Source organism: Camellia sinensis, chromosome 14 (genome assembly GCF_055761805.1).
Source record: "Camellia sinensis isolate YWXY chromosome 14, ASM5576180v1, whole genome shotgun sequence".
NCBI lineage: Eukaryota > Viridiplantae > Streptophyta > Magnoliopsida > Ericales > Theaceae > Camellia > Camellia sinensis.
Window position 1 is genome coordinate 4,684,504 of NC_138974.1, and position 22,841 is coordinate 4,707,344.

General features: G+C 43.2%; 2 protein-coding genes across 2 annotated transcripts; both read left to right on the top strand.

Moving 5' to 3' along the window:
• Nucleotides 1-406: 406 nt before the first annotated feature.
• LOC145807894 (G-type lectin S-receptor-like serine/threonine-protein kinase LECRK3) lies at nt 407-1,093 on the top strand. Its single transcript, XM_082906887.1, has one exon. The coding sequence runs from the start codon at nt 407-409 to the stop codon at nt 1,091-1,093; it is 687 nt and encodes a 228-aa protein (XP_082763013.1).
• A 17,519-nt stretch (nt 1,094-18,612) lies between these two features.
• LOC145807895 (G-type lectin S-receptor-like serine/threonine-protein kinase RLK1) lies at nt 18,613-22,659 on the top strand. Its single transcript, XM_082906888.1, has 4 exons — nt 18,613-18,898; nt 18,989-19,086; nt 19,212-19,379; nt 22,630-22,659. Exons 1-4 carry the CDS (start codon nt 18,613-18,615, stop codon nt 22,657-22,659), a joined length of 582 nt encoding a protein of 193 aa, XP_082763014.1.
• Nucleotides 22,660-22,841: the final 182 nt, after the last annotated feature.

The following is a 22,841-nucleotide window of genomic DNA, read 5'->3' on the forward strand; positions in this document are numbered from 1 at the left end:
CCCATTTTCATTTTTATTAATTGTCATTCCATTAAAACTCGTTATTTTTGTATTGCGCATATCATGTGAGGTGAAAATGAGTCCAACATTATGACAATTATCGGTATTTTATTTTATGGATTTTTAATGGTCCAGACAACTATATATGTGGCTCTGATTGTGTCATTGAAACCATACTAGTGATCCACAATGTTGCCCTTTCTGAGGGGTAATAATATTCACTAATGGTGACCAAAGACTAACAAGAAGGAAGGGATACATTTGAAATTGTGCTATGGATATAGAAGTCTTTGATGAAAGGTACAAATTGACTTTAAAGTCTTTTCCTTTGCCTAAAAACACTTTGGTCTTTGTTTTTTTATTCATTCATTTCCATCTACCCAAATCGAGCTTGATCTATCTATCAATGGCTTGTGCTCTACCTCATCATCTACTCTTCGTCTTCTTGTTACTCTTCCTCCTGCCATTTTCTATTGTTGCTCGGACTAATGGTACCGTGGACGTGGGTACATCTATCACTGCAAATAACAAGGACACCCTATGGTTTTTACCCTCTGGTGTTTTTGCATTTGGGTTTAAACCACTTGAGGAAAAGAATCTCTTCTTGCTCTCCATATGGTATTACCAAATACCAGACCAAACCATTGTCTGGTATAGGTATGATGGTGTCCCTGTCTCAATTGGATACAAACTAGGCCTAACTGTTGACAGAGGGCTAGTGCTCAGTGACCCTCAAGGCAATGAATTGTGGCAGTCTCAGTCTATTCTCGACAATGTTGCTTATAGTTTTATGAATGATACTGGCAACTTTGTACTTGTGCACAGCGATTCTGTCAATCTATGGGAGAGTTTCACAAATCCAACTGATACTATGTTGCCTACACAGATTATGGAGTCCCGTGGGGTAATATTTTCTTGCCTTTCAGAGACCAATTTCTCGCAGGGAAGGTTTCAATTCCATTTGCTGTCGGATGGGAATCTTGTCCTTAATACCAAAGATATCACTGCCAATTTTGCTTATGATGCTTACTGTATCAACGGCACGTATGATCCCCTCCAATTCGTCCAATTCTGGTTACTGAGTGATCTTTGACGACACAGGATTCATGTACATATTGAGAAGGAATAACCATAGATTTGATATGACACCATAGAGTGTTGTTCCCAGCTACTGAAAATTTTCACAGAGCAACTCTGAATTTTGATGGAGTTTTCACCCAATATTATCATCTGAAGACTTTTAATAGCGGTACAAAGTGGACTCCTATTTGGTCACAACCAGATAATATATGTGTTGATAGTTGTGGAACTGAAGGCAGTGGGGCTTGTGGGTTTAACAGCATTTGCAAACTCAATGATTATAAAAGGACAGATTATAAATGCACGCGAGGGTATTCCTTACTTGATCCGAACAATATGTATGGAAGCTGCAAGCCAAATTTTGCACAAGGTTGCTTAGAAAATGACATCAATTCTGCGGAAGATATCCACGATTTTGAGACACTAATCGATACTTGTAGACGTCCCCGAACGCCCCGGGAGGGTTAGTCCCGTTCTGTTCATTTTGGGGTCACTACAGCTCAGGACTCTCAAATTTGTCACGGTTCTAAATCTGAACCAAAGAGTCCAAATCCGGCAAATCGTTTTGAGAAAGCAGATTTTTGAAAGAAGTGCCAAACATGGACTGCTTTGCCAGATACAGAGTCGCCACCTAAATATTTTATTTTGGGAAATTTAGGAAACCCTGACTCGTTGCCTAAGGCCACGTGTCCGTCATCACTAAAGTTGCCTCGGCTCGGGAACTTGGGTACGATTGGGGAAGGTCACTTCGTGAGCACCCCCGCTCGCTCGATCAAAGATCGGCCTCTACTAACCATGATATCTATTTTTGAAAACTTTGTGTGTCCTTATTCCGGTTATTAGCCTAGGTTACTATGTGATGCACACAGCATATAAGTATAGACTGGGTCGCCCGAATTGGAACAAAACATTTCATGCTTGTTTATTTGAAAGATGGTTTGCTACTCGCAAGTAGGCTTAAAATGCAGATTTTGCCACCCGCAGGTGGGCTTAGAAAAGATGGTTTTGCCACTATCTAGTGGGCTTAAAATAAACATTTGATGAATTGCCCCAATCCAAATAACCCAACCTTCACCCACAGGCATTCAGGCAGATATATCACATAAGCATTTAGCCTCATGGTAAGCATGCTATTCATGGCAGTCACTTACACGCATGCAAGGATGCTAAAGCATAAAACTCACCGAGTACTCCGAGCCAAAACAAAAACTCATTAGAAATCTATGCATGAATCCTAAGTGTACAGAAATGCCTAATGCAACACATGCAAAATGCAACTATAGCAGGCTCGGCTATTCTAAACATGGCATATGAGATGCAACAGCTAACATGTATTCAATTTGGAATTGAAAGTACAATGCAGTTAGTATGATGCGCCGAGCCCGGTGCATGCAAAACAGATGAATGAATGCAAACATGCTATCATACTGTATGCTAATTGAAATATGCCTTAATCTAACCATCAAAAGCGGATAAATAAAAGGGAAGAAAGACGTGGGGTTGGAAGACATACATCACACGCACGCACACTTATTACAATTATGCCCTCGCTCGGAGGGTCCGAATAAATATATAGTCTCGAATAAATGAATATTACAGTCCAAATAATACAGTCCAAATAACATACAAATTCCTAATTAATTAATCAAATTAACTAAGAAAGCTGTAAAACTGGCGTGCAAGCCAGGGACTGCCTTGCTTCTGATGAATGATGCATGTCTGGGCTGCCTTGCGCGGAAATCCACTGGGATGCCCCGATTAGCCTCTGTTTTGTGATTTTTCTTGGAAAGCGCGCCAAACTCTGAAAAGTTACTGATTCTTCATTTGCTGCAACAGAGAGCAGGAAAGGGGCATAGCAATGTATTTTCACAGATATATGCATGCCTCGATCCTCGTCCCACCAATCACGCATATCGATACATGATGGCAGAGGAGTCGAAATGTACAACTTAATATAGAATGAATGCACGTGTAAACACAACAAGAACCTAACTCCATCATGGGTAATCCGGAGTGTCGGTGACTGGGAATTGAGACACGTTCCGTCACTCGGAGTACGAAACGCACCTCGTTTTTCGTGCCTATCCCGAACATGATGCAATATGCATGATATGCATGAATGCACCTAAGATACAGCCTAGTATGCACAATGCCATGAAAATGAGATGTCTCGAAATGCGTGCACACGGGCACGCAAACCGAGAAAGTGACAGAATGCGATGCAAATGACATGGAAATATGATATGGGCTTACACTAACATGAGAGAGCCTCAGCCACACTCACATAAGAGGCCGATGGATGAAAATGAAGTACCTCAAAATGCGTGCACACGGGCACGCAAACCGAGGCAATGGCATATGCGATGCAATATGGCTAAAATGGCATATAGAATGCAACATGGACTTATACTAACATGAGAGAGCCTCAGCCACACTCACATAAGAGGCCGATGGATGAAAATGAAGTGCCTCGAAACGCGTGCACACAGGCACGCAAACCGAGGCAATGGCATATGCAATGCAATATGGCTAAAATGGCATATAGAATGCAACATGGACTTATACTAACATGAGAGAGCCTCAGCCACACTCACCTAAGAGGCCGATGGATGAAAATGAAGTGCCTCGAAATGCGTGCACACGGGCACGCAAACCGAGGCAATGGCATATGCAATGCAATATGGCTAAAATGGCATATAGAATGCAACATGGACTTATACTAACATGAGAGAGCCTCAGCCACACTCACATAAGAGGCCGATGGATGAAAATGAAGTGCCTCGAAATGCGTGCACACGGGCACGCAAACCGAGGCAATGGCATATGCAATGCAATAGCATGGAAAATGATATGCAAACATGCTAATGGAATTTCAGCACTGAAATGTGGGGAAAACAGCCCTGAAATAAGGCGAAAACACACCCGATGCATGGAATACTCCTGAAACATGGACTTTGGCACCCGAAATGGCCTATAGCTATACCAAATATGCACAATATGGACATGCAATGAAGAGACAGTAGCAAGGAAGCCCAAAAATAAGCATTTTTCCAGTTCAAAGCATGGCCAAACAGCAAACATAAATAGGGCAAAACTAGTATGCAAAAATGGCCCTAAATATGAGGTTATGAAGCAATTCACAGCTGCTGACCCCAAACAGGTTAGGGCCCTTCAACAACATTGAAGAGGGGCCCAAAATAAGCCACTTTACAGAACTGAAAAAATCCTAAAAACAAACATAGATATGGCTAAGCTCTTATGCAAGAAAATGGGCCAAAAGATGGCCAAAGAAGCAAGTGGTATATGCAAAGCCCAAACTGAAAAATTCCCTTTTACAACATTTAAGAGGGACCAAAAATATGCACATTTACAGTTTATGGCAACCCCAAAATCAGTACAAAAACATGCTATAAATGCAATGCAAAATGAGGCTCAAAAGTGGCTATAACATGAGGTATACAAAGAATTCACCAAACAAGCAAAGACCCTTAATAAAACATGTTAAGAAGGTCAAAATAAGGCCACTTTCAGTTCTGATCATGGCCCAAAAATAGAAAAATGATAGGCTAGTGAAGCATGCAAGAATATTGACATACAAGGAGATATTGAAGCAAGTGCAATATGGGGGCCTCAAACAGTGTTGAGCCCTTAAGAAAAAGTGAAAAAGAGCTCAAAATAAGGCCACTTTCAGTTAGGGCCGGAGCTCAAAACAGTAGGAAAAATGGCTAGAGGAATGGTGCAAAAATGAGCTAGAAAAGAGGGAAAGTGGACTTACCCTTGAAGACCAATGCTTTTGTTGCTTCTTGGACCAACTTTGATGACTCTAAGCTGCTGGAATTCCTCCCCTTGCTGCTGGAATGGAGGGGTGGTGGTAGAGCTTGATGATGATGAAAAAATGGAGCCAAAACTTGAAAGAAATGGAGAGATATGTATCTATATTCTCAAAGAAATTCTTGTAACCCTTTTTCTTGAGTTGGGAGGCCAACTATATAGGCAAGAGAGGGAGAGAAGAGTCTAGGCAAAAGTGGAGGGAAATGAGGCTTCTTTTCCCTCCAAAAGGGTCCCCCGGATGTAGATATTTTTGGGGGAAAACCGAGGCACAGCTGGAATGCACTCAACCTGAAGAAGCAGGCCGGCCTGACATTTTTGCTGCAGGTGGCCGGCCGGCCACCTCCGCTAGCCGGCCGGCCAAGGGTCAAAAGGGCCAAGTTGTGTTAGTGGCCGGCCACCACATATTGGTGTCCTCCCATGCCTCCTCATCACAACCCTGTGGTTCAAAATTACAAACTGTAAAACAAGAGAGAGAATAGGCCATTTTCAAGAGGGTTCAAAAGGGTCAAATGGAATTTCTGGCCGGCCATATGATATTAGGATCCTCCCATGTGTGTACAACACAAATATGTGGTTTGGGGTTGAAGAAAGTGGCCCCAAGGTGTTCAACATTGGCTCGGAAGTGAGAAAAACGGGTGCCGGAGGGCGAAACTGGAATATAACTGGTTGCCAAGATAATTGCTGGCCTTCCACCCTCCTGTGACCTTCTTGGTGATAAAACAGAGGTACCTGCCAAAAATGAACGAAAACCGATGCAAAACGAATGCTCGGGGGCCAAAACACACAGTTTGGGGTCCCGAAAATGGGCTGCTAAGCACCGAAAGTGGCGTTCGGCTACGAATTGGGTTTCTCAGACCCTAGTGTCCCTTGAAAGGGAGAAAATAAGATGTATGCCAAAAATTAGTGTGAATGGAGATGGTTGAGTGGTCCCGAACCGAGGCACACGGCCTGACAGCTCCGAAAATCGGGAACCAGGCTCCGAAATGGGAAAAATGGCCTATAGCCACAAAATGTAGCCCACGGCCACTGAGAGATGGTCTATAGGACCTCTCCCTCCCCTCAGGAAAAGAAACACAGAAAACCGAGTCTGGTTCGCAAACCGAGGCAAGGCACAGAAGAGGGTTCGAAAATTCGGAGGCAGGGCTCATGGCCGCGACTCTGAGACTTCTGAACGAGCGCGATATGCAACATCACCAAGCGCTCAATTGGTGACGTCTGAGTCTTAAGGCCGGTCAAAAATGGGGTGTCTACAGTTGCCCCTCTTTGACAGAACTCGGAAGTCACAAGTGACGGGAGTGAATGTCAAAGCCCAGAGACGACCCATTTTTGACAAGGCCGAAGACTTAGACAAACGTACAAGATAAACAGAGATGTGCCCGTAGGCGAGCCCGCAGGCAAGGGGGCAAAATGCAAAGCCAACGCAAGAAGCTGAACATAACTTATGATCATGTAAAGAAAGCTGTAATGAAGCATACCATGCAACAGTTTTAAGCAAGTGAATACAAATCTAACTACATTTCATGCAGAAGGATGTAAGAAAATCGTGCAATTCTCACTGCGTCTCACACGGAGAAGGCTAAAATCGACTATTGAGAAAACCCGGAGTCTTACACACAACATCTCTCTGCGTATCACACATAGGAGAGGAAGAAGGTAAACCTCTCAGCGTATCACACGCAAGAGAGGAAAGGTAAACTTCTCAACGTATCACACGCAAGAGAAAACCTCTCAGCATATCACATGCAAGGGAGGAAAGATAAATTTCTCAGCGTATCACACGCAAGAGAAAACCTCTCAGCATATCACATGCAAGGGAGGAAAGATAAATTTCTCAGCGTATCACACGCAAGAGAAAACCTCTCAGCATATCACATGCAAGAGAGAAAAGGGAAACTTCTTAGCGTATCACACGCAAGAGAAAACCTCTCAGCATATCACATGCAAGGGAGGAAAGATAAATTTCTCAGCATATCACACGCAAGAGAAAACCTCTCAGTATATCACATGTAAGAGAGAAAAGGGAAACTTCTCAGCGTATCACACGCAAGAGAAAACCTCTCAGCATATCACATATAAGGGAGGAAAGATAAATTTCTCAGCGTATCACACGCAAGAGAAAACCTCTCAGCATATCACATGCAAGAGAGAAAAGGGAAACCTCTCAGCGTATCACACGCAAGAGAAAACCTCTCAGCATATCACATGCAAGGGAGGAAAGATAAATTTCTTAGCGTATCACACGCAAGAGAAAACCTCTCAGCATATCACATACAAGAGAGAAAAGGTAAATTTCTCAGCGTATCACACGCAAGAGAAAACCTCTCAGCATATCACATGCAAGAGAGAAAAGGTATGAATGAACACCGGAACTCGTCCGAATGTTCGAAACTGAAGATGTCCTAACGCGCCGCATGCGAGAGGAGAAAAGACAACAATTGCAAGTGAAAATGTGCATAACGATGCAGGTGAAGTGTACATAACAATGCAAGTAATGAGCATAACAATGCTAGATAGATGTGCATAACAATGCAAGCAATGAGCATAACAATGCAACGAATGAGCATAACAATGCTAGATAGATGTGCATAATAATGCAACGAATGAGCATAACAATGCCAGATAGATGTGCATAATAATGCAACGAATGAGCAAAACAATGCCAGTGGAACGCGCGTGACAACACCCGTTTGAAACAAAAATACCGAATAAGGGAATACAAGCCTTAAGTAGGCCAAATTCCAAACACAACCTCCGATTTACCTCTCGGAGGGGTCACGATACATTCCAAAAAGGATACACCTCGTGCATGCCGACTGACGATGAGCTACACATCGACGACATGAGTTGAAAATTCCGCAGAAACATTTTGAGCTGAAAAGAGTGGGTTCCTCTTGCACTTTCTTGATTTGTATTTCCAAACCGTAGTTACTACCTTTCCTTCCTGGCTATGTTCACAACTTTCCCTATTCTCCAACGGGGTGACAGACTAGGTTGATTCAGTATCCAGAATCGAGGCGCATTCACATGCTATCTCAATCTATGGGGCTGCCATACAGATTTCAAGCCGAGGATAGACCCCTAGGTATTTAAACCAGACTTTAGTCTCGGAAATTCCGAACCTTTGCGTTCTAGGCAATAGCCGTCCGAACTCTAGTTTCCACCGTCGCAGTTGGTCTCCTAGGAACTCATTGCAAACACAGCCAAGATGCATCTGGCAGGGGCTGGTTTTCTGAGGGAGCACTTCGATTACCATTCTGGCATTGAAGTAGGCTTGAGTTTGGGAGTAGAGGCACACTCATACTTCAGAGCATTGACAAGGCCTGAAGAGGTACATACGGAATGTAGTCCTGGAACTTACTGAAGTTGAAACACACTCAGATACCCGACATTTTCCTCTTTTGCTTTTGCTTTGCAGTCCGGAACCATATATAGCTTTAGATAGGTCCTGGTTCTACTGTTCTCACATGACCTGGGTTGAATCCTGCGATTTTACGAAAGAACAAATTTTGTTTTGTACAAATGTGGAGAATGGCATAGCACTCGGAGCACGAAACGATTTTATTTTTGAAATTCAGAGATGAGCTTTCGACCAAGTATTGAGCCTATGACTGAACACAGCAAAACGACTCAACAAGGAAATAAAAGGCACACAAGCTAGACACATCGAGTAACACTCGAAACGACTCAAAACAAGAATCGAGATAAAACAAAAAGACACGACACTCAGACGTGCACAGGGAGCCTGTTTCACCGGGTAATGTTTCCCACCCTCTTTTATTTGTGGTTCTCACATCATTCGGCCCTCAAGCTCTGTTTTTCTAAAAAAGCCCTCTTCTCACTTTTTCTCTCATCGCACATCTCTCTATTCTTCAATCTCTCATTTTTCAACCCTCCCCTGGGTGGTTGATGGATAAACAGCAAATTGTGGGCTCGTGTCCCTAGCATTCTGCTAGATTCTCTTTCTTTCGCTCATAGTTAGTGAATTCTTCCCACGGAAAGGTTGCGCTACAACTGGGTGTGTAGCAAATCTGCAGCTAACATCAGTTGATGATGCTTTGTTGGGGAGTTTGGATGTGATAAGATCTGTCCAGATGATGGAGTGGAATATCTTACCCCATTCTAGTTCGTGCTTCGCACTTTGCTTGATACCTCGTTGCTCGGAGGATGTAAGAGCTTTCTGCCCTTTGTTGTGCCCTTTTCTGGCAGGTAGAGTGCCCTTCTTGGCAAGTATGTTGACAATGGGAAAGACAGGAAGCCTAACTCAACTGTGCCCCTAGTTCATCATTTTGGCCATTTTTTGTTTTAGTTTTCTCCTAAAAAATTTTGACCAAAATGAGAGTTAGATTAACATGCTTGTTCAATTTTCTGATTTAAAATCATGCAAGTTAGGCTGTGAGCACTGAAAATTTTCCTCTTTTGGGTCCAAGAAATGGTCCAGTTTTGAAAATTGAATACTTTTCGAAAAGGTTAGTCAACCTCAGTAAAAATTCTCAAAAACTATTTTTGCAAACGACCACTGCTCAATGAGCACGGAACCTACTCTTGAGATGCACAACTTCGGATTTGAAGGAAGATTGCCCCTTGCTTGAGGGGAGCTGCATGGCAACGGAAAGTTGCCCCTTGTTTGAACGGCACCGCGGCGCATTGAATGGCAACGGAAAGTTGCCCCTTGTTTGAACGGCGCCATGGCGCATTGAATGGCAACGGAAAGTTGCCCCCTTGTTTGGATGGCACCGCAGCGCATTGAATGGCAACGGAAAGTTGCCCTTTGTTTGAATGACACCGCGGTGCATTGAATGGCAACGGAAAGTTGCCCCTTGTCTGAATGGCACCGTAGTGTATTGTAATCAGCCCTCAGAGCGATGATTACAACCGAACTCCCGGATACAGAAAAGACAAAGATGACCAGAACCATCGCATGGACATAATCGAATTGTTTTACGGCTGGACTTTAGAATGAAGTTGCCTACGTATCCCAAAGATGGGAATCAAGCCTCACGTAGTTCGGGGTTACGGGACACTCGGTTATTAACCTCTCCTTTTTAGGCCCTAACTTTTGCCAAGGCGCCCATTGCGGGTTTTCGACCTTGCGAGCTTTGTTCTTCTTTTCTTTTCAATTCTTTTCATTTCTTTTCTTTGCATTTTCTTTTTTTGTTCTTTTCTTTGCATTTTTCTTCTTTTTTGTTCTTTTTGCTTTTTTTTTTTTTTCTTGCTCTAACTTTTGCTTAGGTCGCCCTTCCGAGTTTTCGGCCCAGCGAGCCTCTCAAGGGTAAAAGTGTAGCTTTGTCCATGTCAAATGGTTTTGAGATCCTCAAGTCATCTGAATCCAGGCGAATGGCTGCTGTTTTGCTTTGTAAGCTTCTTCTGATGAGATCTGATCTTCTTGACCTGACTTTGGTGCCTCTTGCTCGAGGGCTGCTTCAAATCTAGCCACACAGGCCTCACATTGTAGTTGACCATTGAACGTTCTGAATGGGCCCAAGGTTTGAAAGCAAGGACTCAAGTCTCGAGGCTGAGAGCGATCCTAAGCTGCACAATCTCAAGAGCAATTCCACACAGGTCTTCGCGGGAACGCGCAAAATATTTTGTTTTTGAAAGTTTTTAAGAAAGCGACAAATCACTCGTGCTGAAGATAGTGTGAAACCAGTCTGGATCAAGCCAGGGTCCTTCTCAGTACTCACGCTAAAAAGCATGATTTCATTCATTAAGGGCTTAGCATGCCTCTCTTTCTCTCAATTGATCAAAGTTTTGCAAATCCCGAGGAATTCCTTCCTCTTCGTTTTCACTGCAGTGTTCAAAAAGTTTTGGAAAACTTAGGTCGATGCAATGATTCTGGGGCACAAGAGAGCAGGTGGAATGCACTGCCATTTCATTCAGATTCCGTCACAACTAGCACATGGCAGAAGCGAATGCGAGAGCGTGAAAATCACTGCTGTTTCATTCAAAATCTGTTGGCACAACTGGCTCCCTGACAGAAACAGACTCAAAACAAAATGAAAAGACAAACACAAAACAAAATGGTGACGCCCGAGGCAACACCCCCTGGAATCACCCGACTCCTATACAACAGGACTGACTCGATACAACAAGACAGACCCAAAACAACAAAAAAAAGACTGACTCAAAACAAAAAGACAGACTCAAAACAAAACAACAAGACTGACCCAATACCCAAGTCAGAAAGCACAAAAGGTAGCATTCGCAAATGCTCAAAACAGTGCATGCCATCCACCATATCTGGAGTAAACTGAGCGCTGCCCGCAGGTGGTTCATCCCCCCAATCACATCACATTATCCCCTAAGTTCACTGATCAAGTGCCGATAGACTTTGCAGGTCCTGGTGCGGGGATGACCCCGTTGTCGATCAGATCTTGTATTTCGTGGCGGAGATGAAAGCACATGTCAGTGTCATGGCCAGCTCGCTGATGGAAGGCACAGTAGTCGGCTGGGTTGTGCGAGAGAGGGAGGTTCTTTGGTAATGGCTGCGGCTCCAGGGGCTTCAGATGCCCTTTCTTGATCAAAGCCCCTAGAGCCTTTGACAAAGGGATATAAAGTGGGGTGAAAACCTTCTTGGCTTGGGGTGGATATTTGGCTGCTTGCGAGCTACTCCCGAATGCACCGGTGAATGGGGTGGTTGTTTTTGGTGCGGTGGCGGTGACCATGCCCACCTCGGAAGATCTTGCAGTTGCGTCACCGTTGGTGGTCGCATTCGAACTGCGAGTAAACGCCCTCTTGGGCTGTTCCTTCTCCTGGTCAAAGAGGCCCTGCTTCATAGCATCCTCGATCTGCACTCCCATCTCATGCAAGTCTGGAAAGGTAGGGAAGGGGATCACGATCATTTTCTGCATTAGCTTGGGCTGGAGATTGCGCACAATCATCCGAATTTGATCTTTGTCAGTGGGCCTAAGGGTCATCATCGAAGCCTTGGCCCTCCAGCGGGCTACGAATTCTGAGAAGCTCTCCTTTGGCTCCTGCCTCATCGTCTCAAGATCACGGGTCGTAATCTCGATTTGGGTATTGTATGAATATTGTGCGACGAAGGCCTCAGCCATCTCCTCCCAGCTTCGTTTCACTGAATCCTCTAATTTGGCATACCAGGTGACCGCAATACCCGACAGGGTCCTGCCAAAAAAGGAGAGCTTCTGTAATCTTGTCAAGCCCATCGGGCGCAAAACATCTGAAAACAAGCTCAGGTGGACCATGGGATCTCCTGACCCATCAAAACGGTCGATGTGAGGCATCTTGAACCTGTCCGGCAGAGTTACAGCTGCGTCGGTGTACCCGTCCTCAATGTCCGGGATGGACTTTACCCCCTGGGATTTCTTGAACAGCTTTTCAAGCTTGCTCAACTTCAACGCTGTGGGGTCGACCTCGAACTCGGAGGGAGAGTCCGGTAGATTGGTAGGTGTTTTGGATAGTTGAGGTAAAATTGGGGGCAGAGCCGGCCCGCCTGGAATGTCCGTATCATCCTGGACGTTTGGCGTCTCCCCAGGTGCTGGAGCTCCTGCTGGGGGAGGAACTTGTTGTGAAGCGGATGCACCGCTTTGCTGTTGTAGCTTGGTGATGAGCTCGGCCTGCTGAACCATGATCGTAGCCTTCTGTTTGGCAAATTCCTCCTGACGGGCAGCATCCTGCTGCATGAGTCTCATACTTTCTTGCATCTGGCGCATCATTGCCTCCATCCCTGACGTGTTCTGTTGTTCCATCTGACTGATTGGTATCTATCCCTGCAGTAGAAACTGAGACCTCAGCCTGACTGTTCACTGGTGGGGTGGATAAGGGCCGCTGACCTGGTAACTACTGAACCGGTGATTTGTGCCCGACTAGCCCTTTTTACCTTGCCTCTGGCGAAGGAACACTGATTGCCCTTGAACTGAATCTCTGACCTAGCAAAGTCTATCAGCACAAGTTCGATGAACCTCGGGGGGATATCGGAGCCTTCTGAAGCTATGGTTCCCAGACTACCTAGCAAAAGAGAGAACAGACAGCATCTTAGCCTGATTCCATCTGAACAGATACGAGCATAGTTGAATGAGTGTGCCCTCTACTGAATTCTGCCCCAAAATTCGGCCTCAAAATCTGAGTCTGATACCCACAGGTAAAGCTGACTCCCAAATACTGATAGTAATGCCCGCAGGCCTGATGCCCAAATTCGCAAACTGGTGCCCGCAGGCCTGATGCCCAAACTCATACACTGATACATGCATTCCTGTAGAGACGCACTCTAAAGCACATAACAGATAAGTGAGAGCCAAAACACCCCTATGTTGGGATAGGGTTTCCCTGTCCTATTTTGTCAGGAGCTAGGGTTTCACTACGCACGCAGCGGTTTTAAACAACCTGTAAACGGGTAAGCAACCTGTCCTAGTTTGGAATGGTCACTATGGATCCGAATATGCACTAGGTCGAATGGTCAAAGAGGGTGTCCCGGTAAAACCGGGGTTTGTGTTCCCATACTGGCAGAGCCCACAACCGGTCAGCCTTATGGTCATGCCTTGACAAGACAAGCCTCCGACAAACCGTTCAGGAATAGCAGATGGCAAACACGGTGTTCTAGGCGCACCAATGCAAATGCAATGCAAAGAATCACACAAGTGTAGTCAAAAACAGATATCACGAGTTCGAGTCAAGTTCTCTAAGTCCCCAGCAGAGTCGCCAGAAACTGTAGATGTCCCCGAACGCCCCGGGAGGGTTAGTCCTGTTCTGTTCATTTTGGGGTCACTATAGCTCAGGACTCTCAAATTTGTCACGGTTCTAAATCTGAACCAAAGAGTCCAAATCCGGCAAATCGTTTTGAGAAAATAGATTTTTGAAAGAAGTGCCAAACATGGACTGCTTTGCCAGATACAGAGTCGCCACCTAAATATTTTATTTTGGGAAATTTAGGAAACCCTGACTCGTTGCCTAAGGCCACGTGTCCGTCATCACTAAAGTTGCCTCGGCTCGGGAACTTGGGTACGATTGGGGAAGGTCACTTCGTGAGCACCCCCGCTCGCCCGATCAAAGATCGGCCTCTACTAACCATGATATCTATTTTTGAAAACTTTGTGTGTCCTTATTCCGGTTATTAGCCTAGGTTACTATGTGATGCACACAGCATATAAGTATAGACTGGGTCGCCCGAATTGGAACAAAACATTTCATGCTTGTTTATTTGAAAGATGGTTTGCTACTCGCAAGTAGGCTTAAAATGTAGATTTTGCCACCCGCAGGTGGGCTTAGAAAAGATGGTTTTGCCACTATCTAGTGGGCTTAAAACAAACATTTGACGAATTGTCCCAATCCAAATAACCCAAGCTTCACCCACAGGCATTCAGGCAGATATATCACATAAGCATTTAGCCTCATGGTAAGCATGCTATTCATGGCAGTCACTTACACGCATGCAAGGATGCTAAAACATAAAACTCACCGAGTACTCCGAGCCAAAACAAAAACTCATTAGAAATCTATGCATGAATCCTAAGTGTACAGAAATGCCTAATGCAACACATGCAAAATGCAACTATAGCAGGCTCGGCTATTCTAAACATGGCATATGAGATACAACAGCTAACATGTATTCAATTTGGAATTGAAAGTACAATGCAGTTAGTATGATGCACCGAGCCCGGTGCATGCAAAACAGATGAATGAATGCAAACATGCTATCATACTGTATGCTAATTGAAATATGCCTTAATCTAACCATCAAAAGCGGATAAATAAAAGGGAAGAAAGACGTGGGGTTGGAAGACATACATCACACGCACGCACACTTATTACAATTATGCCCTCGCTCGGAGGGTCCGAATAAATATACAGTCCCGAATAAAAGAAAATTACAGTCCAAATAATACAGTCCAAATAACATACAAATTCCTAATTAATTAATCAAATTAACTAAGAAAGCTGTAAAACTGGCGTGCAAGCCAGGGACTGCATTGCTTCTGATGAATGATGCATGTCTGGGCTGCCTTGCGCGGAAATCCACTGGGATGCCCCGATTAGCCTCTGTTTTGTGATTTTTCTTGGAAAGCGCGCCAAACTCTGAAAAGTTGCTGATTCTTCATTTACTGCAACAGAGAGCAGGAAAGGGGCATAGCAATGTATTTTCACAAATATATGCATGCCTCGATCCTTGTGCCACCAATCACGTATATCGATGCATGATGGCAGATGAGTCGAAATGTGCAACTTAATATAGAATGAATGCACGTGTAAACACAACAAGAATCTAACTCCATCATGGGTAATCTGGAGTGTCGGTGACTGGGAATTGAGACACGTTCCGTCACTCGGAGTACGAAACGCACCTCGTTTCCCGTGCCCGGGCTAACTCCTATCCCGAACACGATGCAATATGCATGATATGCATGAATGCAACTAAGATACAGCCTAGTATGCACAATGCCATGAAAATGAGATGTCTCGAAATGCGTGCACACGGGCACACAAACTGAGAAAGTGACAGAATGCGATACAAATGACATGGAAATATGATATGGGCTTACACTAACATGAGAGAGCCTCAACCACACTCACATAAGAGACCGATGAATGAAAATGAAGTGCCTCGAAATGCGTGCACACGGGCACGCAAACCGAGGCAATGGCATATGCGATGCAATATGGCTAAAATGGCATATAGAATGCAACATGGACTTATACTAACATGAGAGAGCCTCAGCCACACTCACATAAGAGGCCGATGGATGAAAATGAAGTGCCTCGAAATGCGTGCACACAGGCACGCAAATCGAGGCAATGGCATATGCAATGCAATATGGCTAAAATGGCATATAGAATGCAACATGGACTTATACTAACATGAGAGAGCCTCAGCCACACTCACATAAGAGGCCGATGGATGAAAATGAAGTGCCTCGAAATGCGTGCACACGGGCACGCAAACCGAGGCAATGGCATATGCAATGCAATAGCATGGAAAATGATATGCAAACATGCTAATGGAATTTCAGCACTGAAATGTGGGGAAAACAGCCCTGAAATAAGGCGAAAACACACCCGATGCATGGAATAGTCCCGAAACATGGACTTTGGCACCCGAAATGGCCTATAGCTATACCAAATATGCACAATATGGACATGCAATGAAGAGACAGTAGCAAGGCAGCCCAAAAATAAGCATTTTTCCAGTTCAAAGCATGGCCAAAAAGCAAACATAAATAGGGCAAAACTAGTATGCAAAAATGGCCCTAAATATGAGGTTATGAAGCAATTCACAGCTGCTGACCCCAAATAGGTTAGGGCCCTTCAACAACATTGAAGAGGGGCCCAAAATAAGCCACTTTACAGAACTGTAAAAACCCTAAAAACAAACATAGATATGGCTAAGCTGTTATGCAAGAAAATGGTCCAAAAGGTGGCCAAAGAAGCAAGTGGTATATGCAAAGCCCAAAATGAAAAATGCCATTTTACAACATTTAAGAGGGACCAAAAATATGCACATTTACAGTTTATGGCAACCCCAAAATCAGTACACAAACATGCTAGAAATGCAATGCAAAATGAGGCTCAAAAGTGGCTATAACATGAGGTATACAAATAATTCACCAAACGAGCAAAGACCCTTAATAAAACATGTTAAGAAGGTCAAAATAAGGCCACTTTCAGTTCTGATCATGGCCCAAAAATAGAAAAATGATAGGCTAGTGAAGCATGCAAGAATATTGACATACAAGGAGATATTGAAGCAAGTGCAATATGGGGGCCTCAAACAGTGTTGAGCCCTTAAGAAAAAGTGAAAAGGAGCTCAAAACAAGGCCACTTTCAGTTAGGGCCGGAGCTCAAAACAGTAGGCAAAATGGCTAGAGGAATGGTGCAAAAATGAGCTAGAAAAGAGGGAAAGTGGACTTACCCTTGAAGACCAATGCTTTTGTTTCTTCTTGGACCAACTTTGATGACTCTAAGCTGCTAGAATTCATCCCCTTGCTTCTGGAATGGAGGGGTGGTGGTAGAGCTTGATGATGATGAAGAAATGGAGCCAAAACTTGAAGGAAATGGAGAGATATGTATCTATATCCTCAAAGCAATTCTTGTAACCCTTTTTCTTGAGTTGGGAGGCCAACTATATAGGCAAGAGAGGGAGAGAAGAGTCTAGGCAAAAGTGGAGGGAAATGAGGCTTCTTTTCCCTCCAAAAGGGTCCCCCGGATGTAGATATTTTTGGGGAAAAACCAAGGCACAGCTGGAATGCACTCAACCAGAAGAAGCAGGCCGGCCCGACATTTTTGCTGCAGGTGGCCGGCCGGCCACCTCCCCTAGCCGGCCGGCCAGCCAAGGGTCAAAAGGGCCAAGTTGTGTTAGTGGCCGGCCACCACATATTGGTGTCCTCCCATGCCTCCTCATCACAACCCTGTGGTTCAAAATTACAAACTGTAAAACAGGAGAGAGAATAGGCCATTTTCAAGAGGGGTTCAAAAGGGTCAAATGGAATTTCTGGCCGGCCATATGATATTAGGATCCTCCCATGTGTGTACAACACAAATATGTGGTTTGGGGTTGAAGAAAGTGGCCCCAAGGTGTTCAACATTGGCTCGGAATTGAGAAAAATGGGTGCCGGAGGGAGAAAATGGAATATAACTGGTTGCCAAGATAATTGCTGGCCTCCCACCCTCCAGTGACCTTCTTGGTGATAAAACAGAGGTACCTGCCAAAAATGAACGAAAACCGATGCAAAACGAATGCTCGGGGGCCAAAACACACAGTTCGGGGTCCCGAAAATGGGCTGCTAAGCACCGAAAGTGGCGTTCGGCTACGAAGTGGGTTTCTCAGACCCTAGTGTCCCTTGAAAGGGAGAAAATAAGATGTATGCCAAAAATCAGAGCGAATGGAGATGGTTGAGCGGTCCTGAACCGAGGCACACGGCCTGACAGCTCCGAAAATCGGGAACCGGGCTCCGAAATGGGAAAAATGGCCTATAGCCACAAAATGTAGCCCACGACCACTGAGAGATGGTCTACAAGACCTCTCCCTCCCCTCAGGAAAAGAAACAGAGAAAACCGAGTCTGGTTCGCAAACCGAGGCAAGGCACAGAAGAGGATTCGGAAATCCGGAGGCAGGGCTCATGGCCGCGACTCTGAGACTTCTGAACGAGCGCGATATGCAACATCACCAAGCGCTCAATTGGTGACGTCTGAGTCTTAAGGTCGGTCAAAAATGGGGTGTCTACAATGCTGATTGGCCAACATCTGACTATGAACAGTTGGTGCCTGTGACTGAAACACAGTGCAACAGGTTTTGCATCAATGACTTTTTTTTGTGTTGTTGCCATTTTGAGAGGAGATAGTTGCTGGAAGAAGAAACTGCCACTTTCAAATGGGAAAGAGGACAGTGTTGTTAATGGTCAGGCTTTCATGATGTTTAGGAAAAACAATGTTCCTCTATTACAGCCTCCTCCTCAAACTCTTCCTTCTCCTCTAGTTCCAGAAACAAAGAAGAACTAGAGGACCTTAATTCTCATTGGATCAGTTCTATTGGGTAGCTCTGTGTTCATCAATTTTGTATTGATTGGTGCTGTTTGCTTGGGCTTTTTCCTTATCTACCACAAGAAAAGCATAAAAAGTCATCATGTCAATCATAATGTTGTGGAGACTAATCTTTGTTGTTTTACGTACGAAGAGCTTGTAGAAGCTACAAATGGTTTCAAGGAAGAACTGGGAAGCGGAGCTTTTGGTATTGTTTACAAAGGGGCGATACAAATGGGTTCCAGAGTAGTTGTTGCAGTGAAGAAACTAGATAGGGTGGTTCAAGAGAAAGACAAAAAATTCAAAACTGAAGTAAATGTAATTGGGCAGACACTTCACAAGAATCTGGTCCAACTGCTTGGATTTTGTAACGAAGAACAACATCGGATGTTAGTGTACGAGTTCATGAGCAATGGGACTTTAACAAGCTTTCTCTTTGGGGAAAAGAAGCCAAGTTGGAATCAAAGGACCCAACTTGCATTAGGGATTGCCAGAGGACTTGGGTACCTGCATGAAAAATGTAGTACCCAGATCATCCATTGTGATATAAAGCCTTAGAACGTACTTCTGGATGATTATTACAATGCTTGGATTTCTGACTTTGGGTTAGATATGTTGAACCAGAGTAAGACCAATCCTATTACTATTAGAGGGACAAAAGGATATGTTGCTATGGAGTGGTTCAACAGCAATTCAATTACTGCAAAGGTTGATGTCTATAGCTATGGTGTGTTGCTACTGGGGATCATTTCTTGTCGAAAAAGCACAACGATTTGGAGGTTAGTGAAGAAGAGAAAGTAATTTTGACTTATTGGGCTTATGACTGCTTTCAGGAAGGAAAATTGGATACTTTGGTTGAAAACGATATGGAAGTGATAAATGACTGGAAGAGGCTGGAGAGATTTTTGATGGTTGCCATTTTGTGTATTCAAGAAGATCCATCTTTGAGGCCTACAATGAGGAAGGTCACCCAGATGCTTGAAGGAGTTATTGAAATTGATGTACCTCCATGTCCATGTCAATTTTCTTTTACTAGTTAGGCTTGCTTTTGTTGCTCTGCTATAGTGGTTATGTTGTGTATGATGTTCACTAAAAAATAATGTATGTTCATTCAATTTGCGTGTTGTCTATAGTAAGAGAGCTCTTTAATTGAAGAGATATAGTGTGTGGTTAGCGTAACGAAGTTTTTTAGTACAGGCAGGTTCATCATGTATTGGTAGGTTCTGTCTTGTGTTGTTCCTGGTATATGGCATAAACTCCCATTTATATTATTAGAAAGTACTCACTGAAACTCTCTATATTTCAAAGGAAAGACTTAAAACAATTTTTGGGATAGTGAGACAGGATGGTTTGATGACCTAACACAATTGAAACATTTTGTTAATACTCGCAGAGAATGAAAACTTCAACAATTTGGTTTTGCTAAAGAGATAGTATAACCATGGTATCACTATAGGAAATCATGCTCTTGGTGGCGGGGTTTTTAGCATTTCAAAAATGCCGCCTTAGGTCTAAGAAAACACTACCATAAGAAAAGGCGACATTTCTAAATTGCATCACAGATGCAGCTGCCATCTTAGGCTTACGGCGTTTCAAAAACATCAATAATGTCTTACAACGACAATTATGAAAAACGTTGTAATATCGTAATATCCTAACGTCTATCACCTTCTTTTCGTCTCTGTTAACTAATGATGTCATATCCAACATTTAGTGGCTCTTTCAAGAAACACCACAATTTTTTTTTTTTTGGAACTTCCAAACCCTTATCATACCAATTTTAGCCTTTTGGTTTAAAAAGAAAATTCTATTATTCCACCAAGTCAAAAAATCATTTGAAAATTCTCACCAAAAAAAAAAAAAAAAAAAAATTGAAGAAAATTGGAAAGGGGAGGGGGGGGGGAAACAGAGGGTGATGAAATAAAGAACCAATTCTTATATATATATATATATATATATATGTAGTAAGTTAAGTCAACCCTTTTAGACATTTAGCTAAGACCTAACTGACTTGTAAGAAGATTTCTTGTATTCACACCATATAAAATCCTTGTACAAACTTCTTTCATACACTCCTAAAACTTCCATTAGTCATCACCTACATCAAAACCAATCAAAACCAAAAGATCAGTTAGGTTCACAAACCAAGAAAAAGTAAAAACTAACACACACACAAACAAAGAACGTAAACAGAGCAAAACCTATTGAAAAAAAAAAGAAAATTTCTAAATCTTTTTTTAGAAAACTTATCAACCTAATCACAAGTTATAAAACAAGAAAACTCTATGAACTACAAAAAGAAAAATCAAGGGAATAGCGGCAATTCAACATCCTCTTAACCAAATAAATAGTAATCATTGACAACATAGTTTTCAAATAGACAACTGTTAGCTTTCTTCTTAGTTTTCAAATAGACAATAATCAAAGCAAAATCAACCTACTTCTTGACCACTACTCAAAGCAGTAGAGCCGCACACAGAATTAGTTCACCATAATGAGCTCTAGTAGAGGGATGACATCTATATCCAGTAATATCTGATTCTGGAGGATCTTAACATTGATGTGTGCCGAGAAGCCATAAATAAATTGAGAGCCACCATCAGGTCTTGTAATAGAACCCTAGTATAAGTAGTGTGGCTGTTGATTTCTGACCACATAACCAAATAGGGAACTCAGCTAGAGAGCACCGGCAGAATAGATTAAGCTCGAACAACCTGTCACAGAAAGATAAGAATCTGGCAGTATTTCGTCCACCCGGGGGCACTCCGACTATCAAGTTAGTAATTGAATATCTCTCAAAGATAGCAAGCTGTGCTTAACTCACAAGAATTAACTTAATGCTCACAATATGTTACAAATACCTGAGACCTACTGGGGTGCCCTGCTTTTATAGGCAGCAATGACCTGATCCTTGTAGAGGCCTAACTTCAATGGCCTCAGGATCAATGCTCATCTTGGACTCTCAGCTAGATAGGGATAAACTCCCTAAGAGCTTTATCTTTATCCAGAATGAGATCTCCCCTATTCTTGGACTCTTGTCCCTTATCTACGCATCTCGGATTCCAATATCTCCGCAGATAACCTCGGCCTAGCTGAGTTCATCTCGGTGTTAGGACTAGGCAATGTGGCACCTCGGTTGACACTCTAATGTCACTTTGACCACGTCCTGTCACTCACAAAATATGTCTCCACAACTGCCCCCTAGGTTCTATTACCTCGGCAACCTGAGGTGATGGAACCTACATTGCTTATTTATATTTATGCCGATTGAAATTCATTATTCCTTTCGACCGAGATCATGGCTCATTGGTTTCAAATACCCAAGACTCAATTGTCCATCTCTTATCAATGACCAAAAATCAAAAACCCAATTCTTTGAGTGCCTTAACTGAGATTGTTTCTCTAGCTGAGGTTGTTGCAAGAATTCTAAGAGTTTTATCTACGCATAAGCTGTCATGCACGGTTTTCTCAACCGTTTCCTCCATGTGTCACGCCCCTACTGGCTTGTACTATTCATGCGTCACTAAGTCACGTCGATCTGCCCATACCGCCTGACAGGTACGTCGTCCTAAGCATTCCATTATGGTTTGTCGTCCTTTCGAATTTTTGACAAAACTCCTACTCTCTCTCTGTCTCTTCACTTTTGAGAATTCAATTTTCCTTCAAATTTCCTCTTTCTAACGCTTCTCTTTTAAACCTCCATTTTTGTGCTTCCAAGCTCCTACAACTGCTCCAATCATCTCCTCCGGCGAGCAATTCATCGTTTGGTTCCAATTATTTACGCCGTTTGACTTCGGTGAGACTCAGTCTGGCGTCCTTTCTATCAGTTTCACTCGATAAGTCCTCAGTTTATTCTTTTTGAGTTTTGCCATATATTCCACTCCGTATCTATTGCTGTGGAAGTTACATCTATTTTTGTTGTTGTATTTTGTTTAGTATGAGACACTCTCTGTTCTTGAATCTTTCTTGTTCCTCGAACATTCATCATTGCACTTGCTTGTGATTTGTGCACATTACTTTCACATAATCACACTATGTTTGTAATTCTTCATGTACTTGGATTGTCATCCGTATGACTAAGCACACCCTTAGCACATTGTACTGGTCACTTTGAATGTCTGGCACTGCTCTTGCCATATCTGTGTTTCTTTCTACATTTTTGCTCTGTTCAATTCTTGAATTTTTTTTGCCTTTGATGCTTCTTAACTCTAAATCTTGTTCCTTTTTTTTGCTTTTCTTGTTATATTTCAGATTTTTCCCTCAATTCTTGTTTCTATGTAGACTTAAAATTGGGTTTTGCCTAGAAACCAAATACTTAGGAGAAACTGAAACAAACTCCCCATAGATATGCATAAACCCTAGCCCTAAGTGCTTATTTAGGTTTTGGCCCAGGTTTTCAAACCTATATCCATCACTCTGTTACCCAAGCCCTTTTTGCCGAGATAATGGGTATGTTCAGGTGG

What these genes read in the sequence shown, in the direction of transcription:
- LOC145807894 (XM_082906887.1), top strand. Translation starts at nt 407, where the DNA reads ATGGCTTGTGCTCTACCTCATCATCTACTCTTCGTCTTCTTGTTACTC.
- LOC145807895 (XM_082906888.1), top strand. Translation starts at nt 18,613, where the DNA reads ATGGGTTCCAGAGTAGTTGTTGCAGTGAAGAAACTAGATAGGGTGGTT. An exon ending in TGGGTACCTGCATGAAAAAT is followed by an intron (nt 18,899 to 18,988) that starts GTAGTACCCAGA and finishes ACTTTGGGTTAG; the next exon opens with ATATGTTGAACCAGAGTAAG. An exon ending in AAGGAGTTATTGAAATTGAT is followed by an intron (nt 19,380 to 22,629) that starts GTACCTCCATGT and finishes GTTATATTTCAG; the next exon opens with ATTTTTCCCTCAATTCTTGT.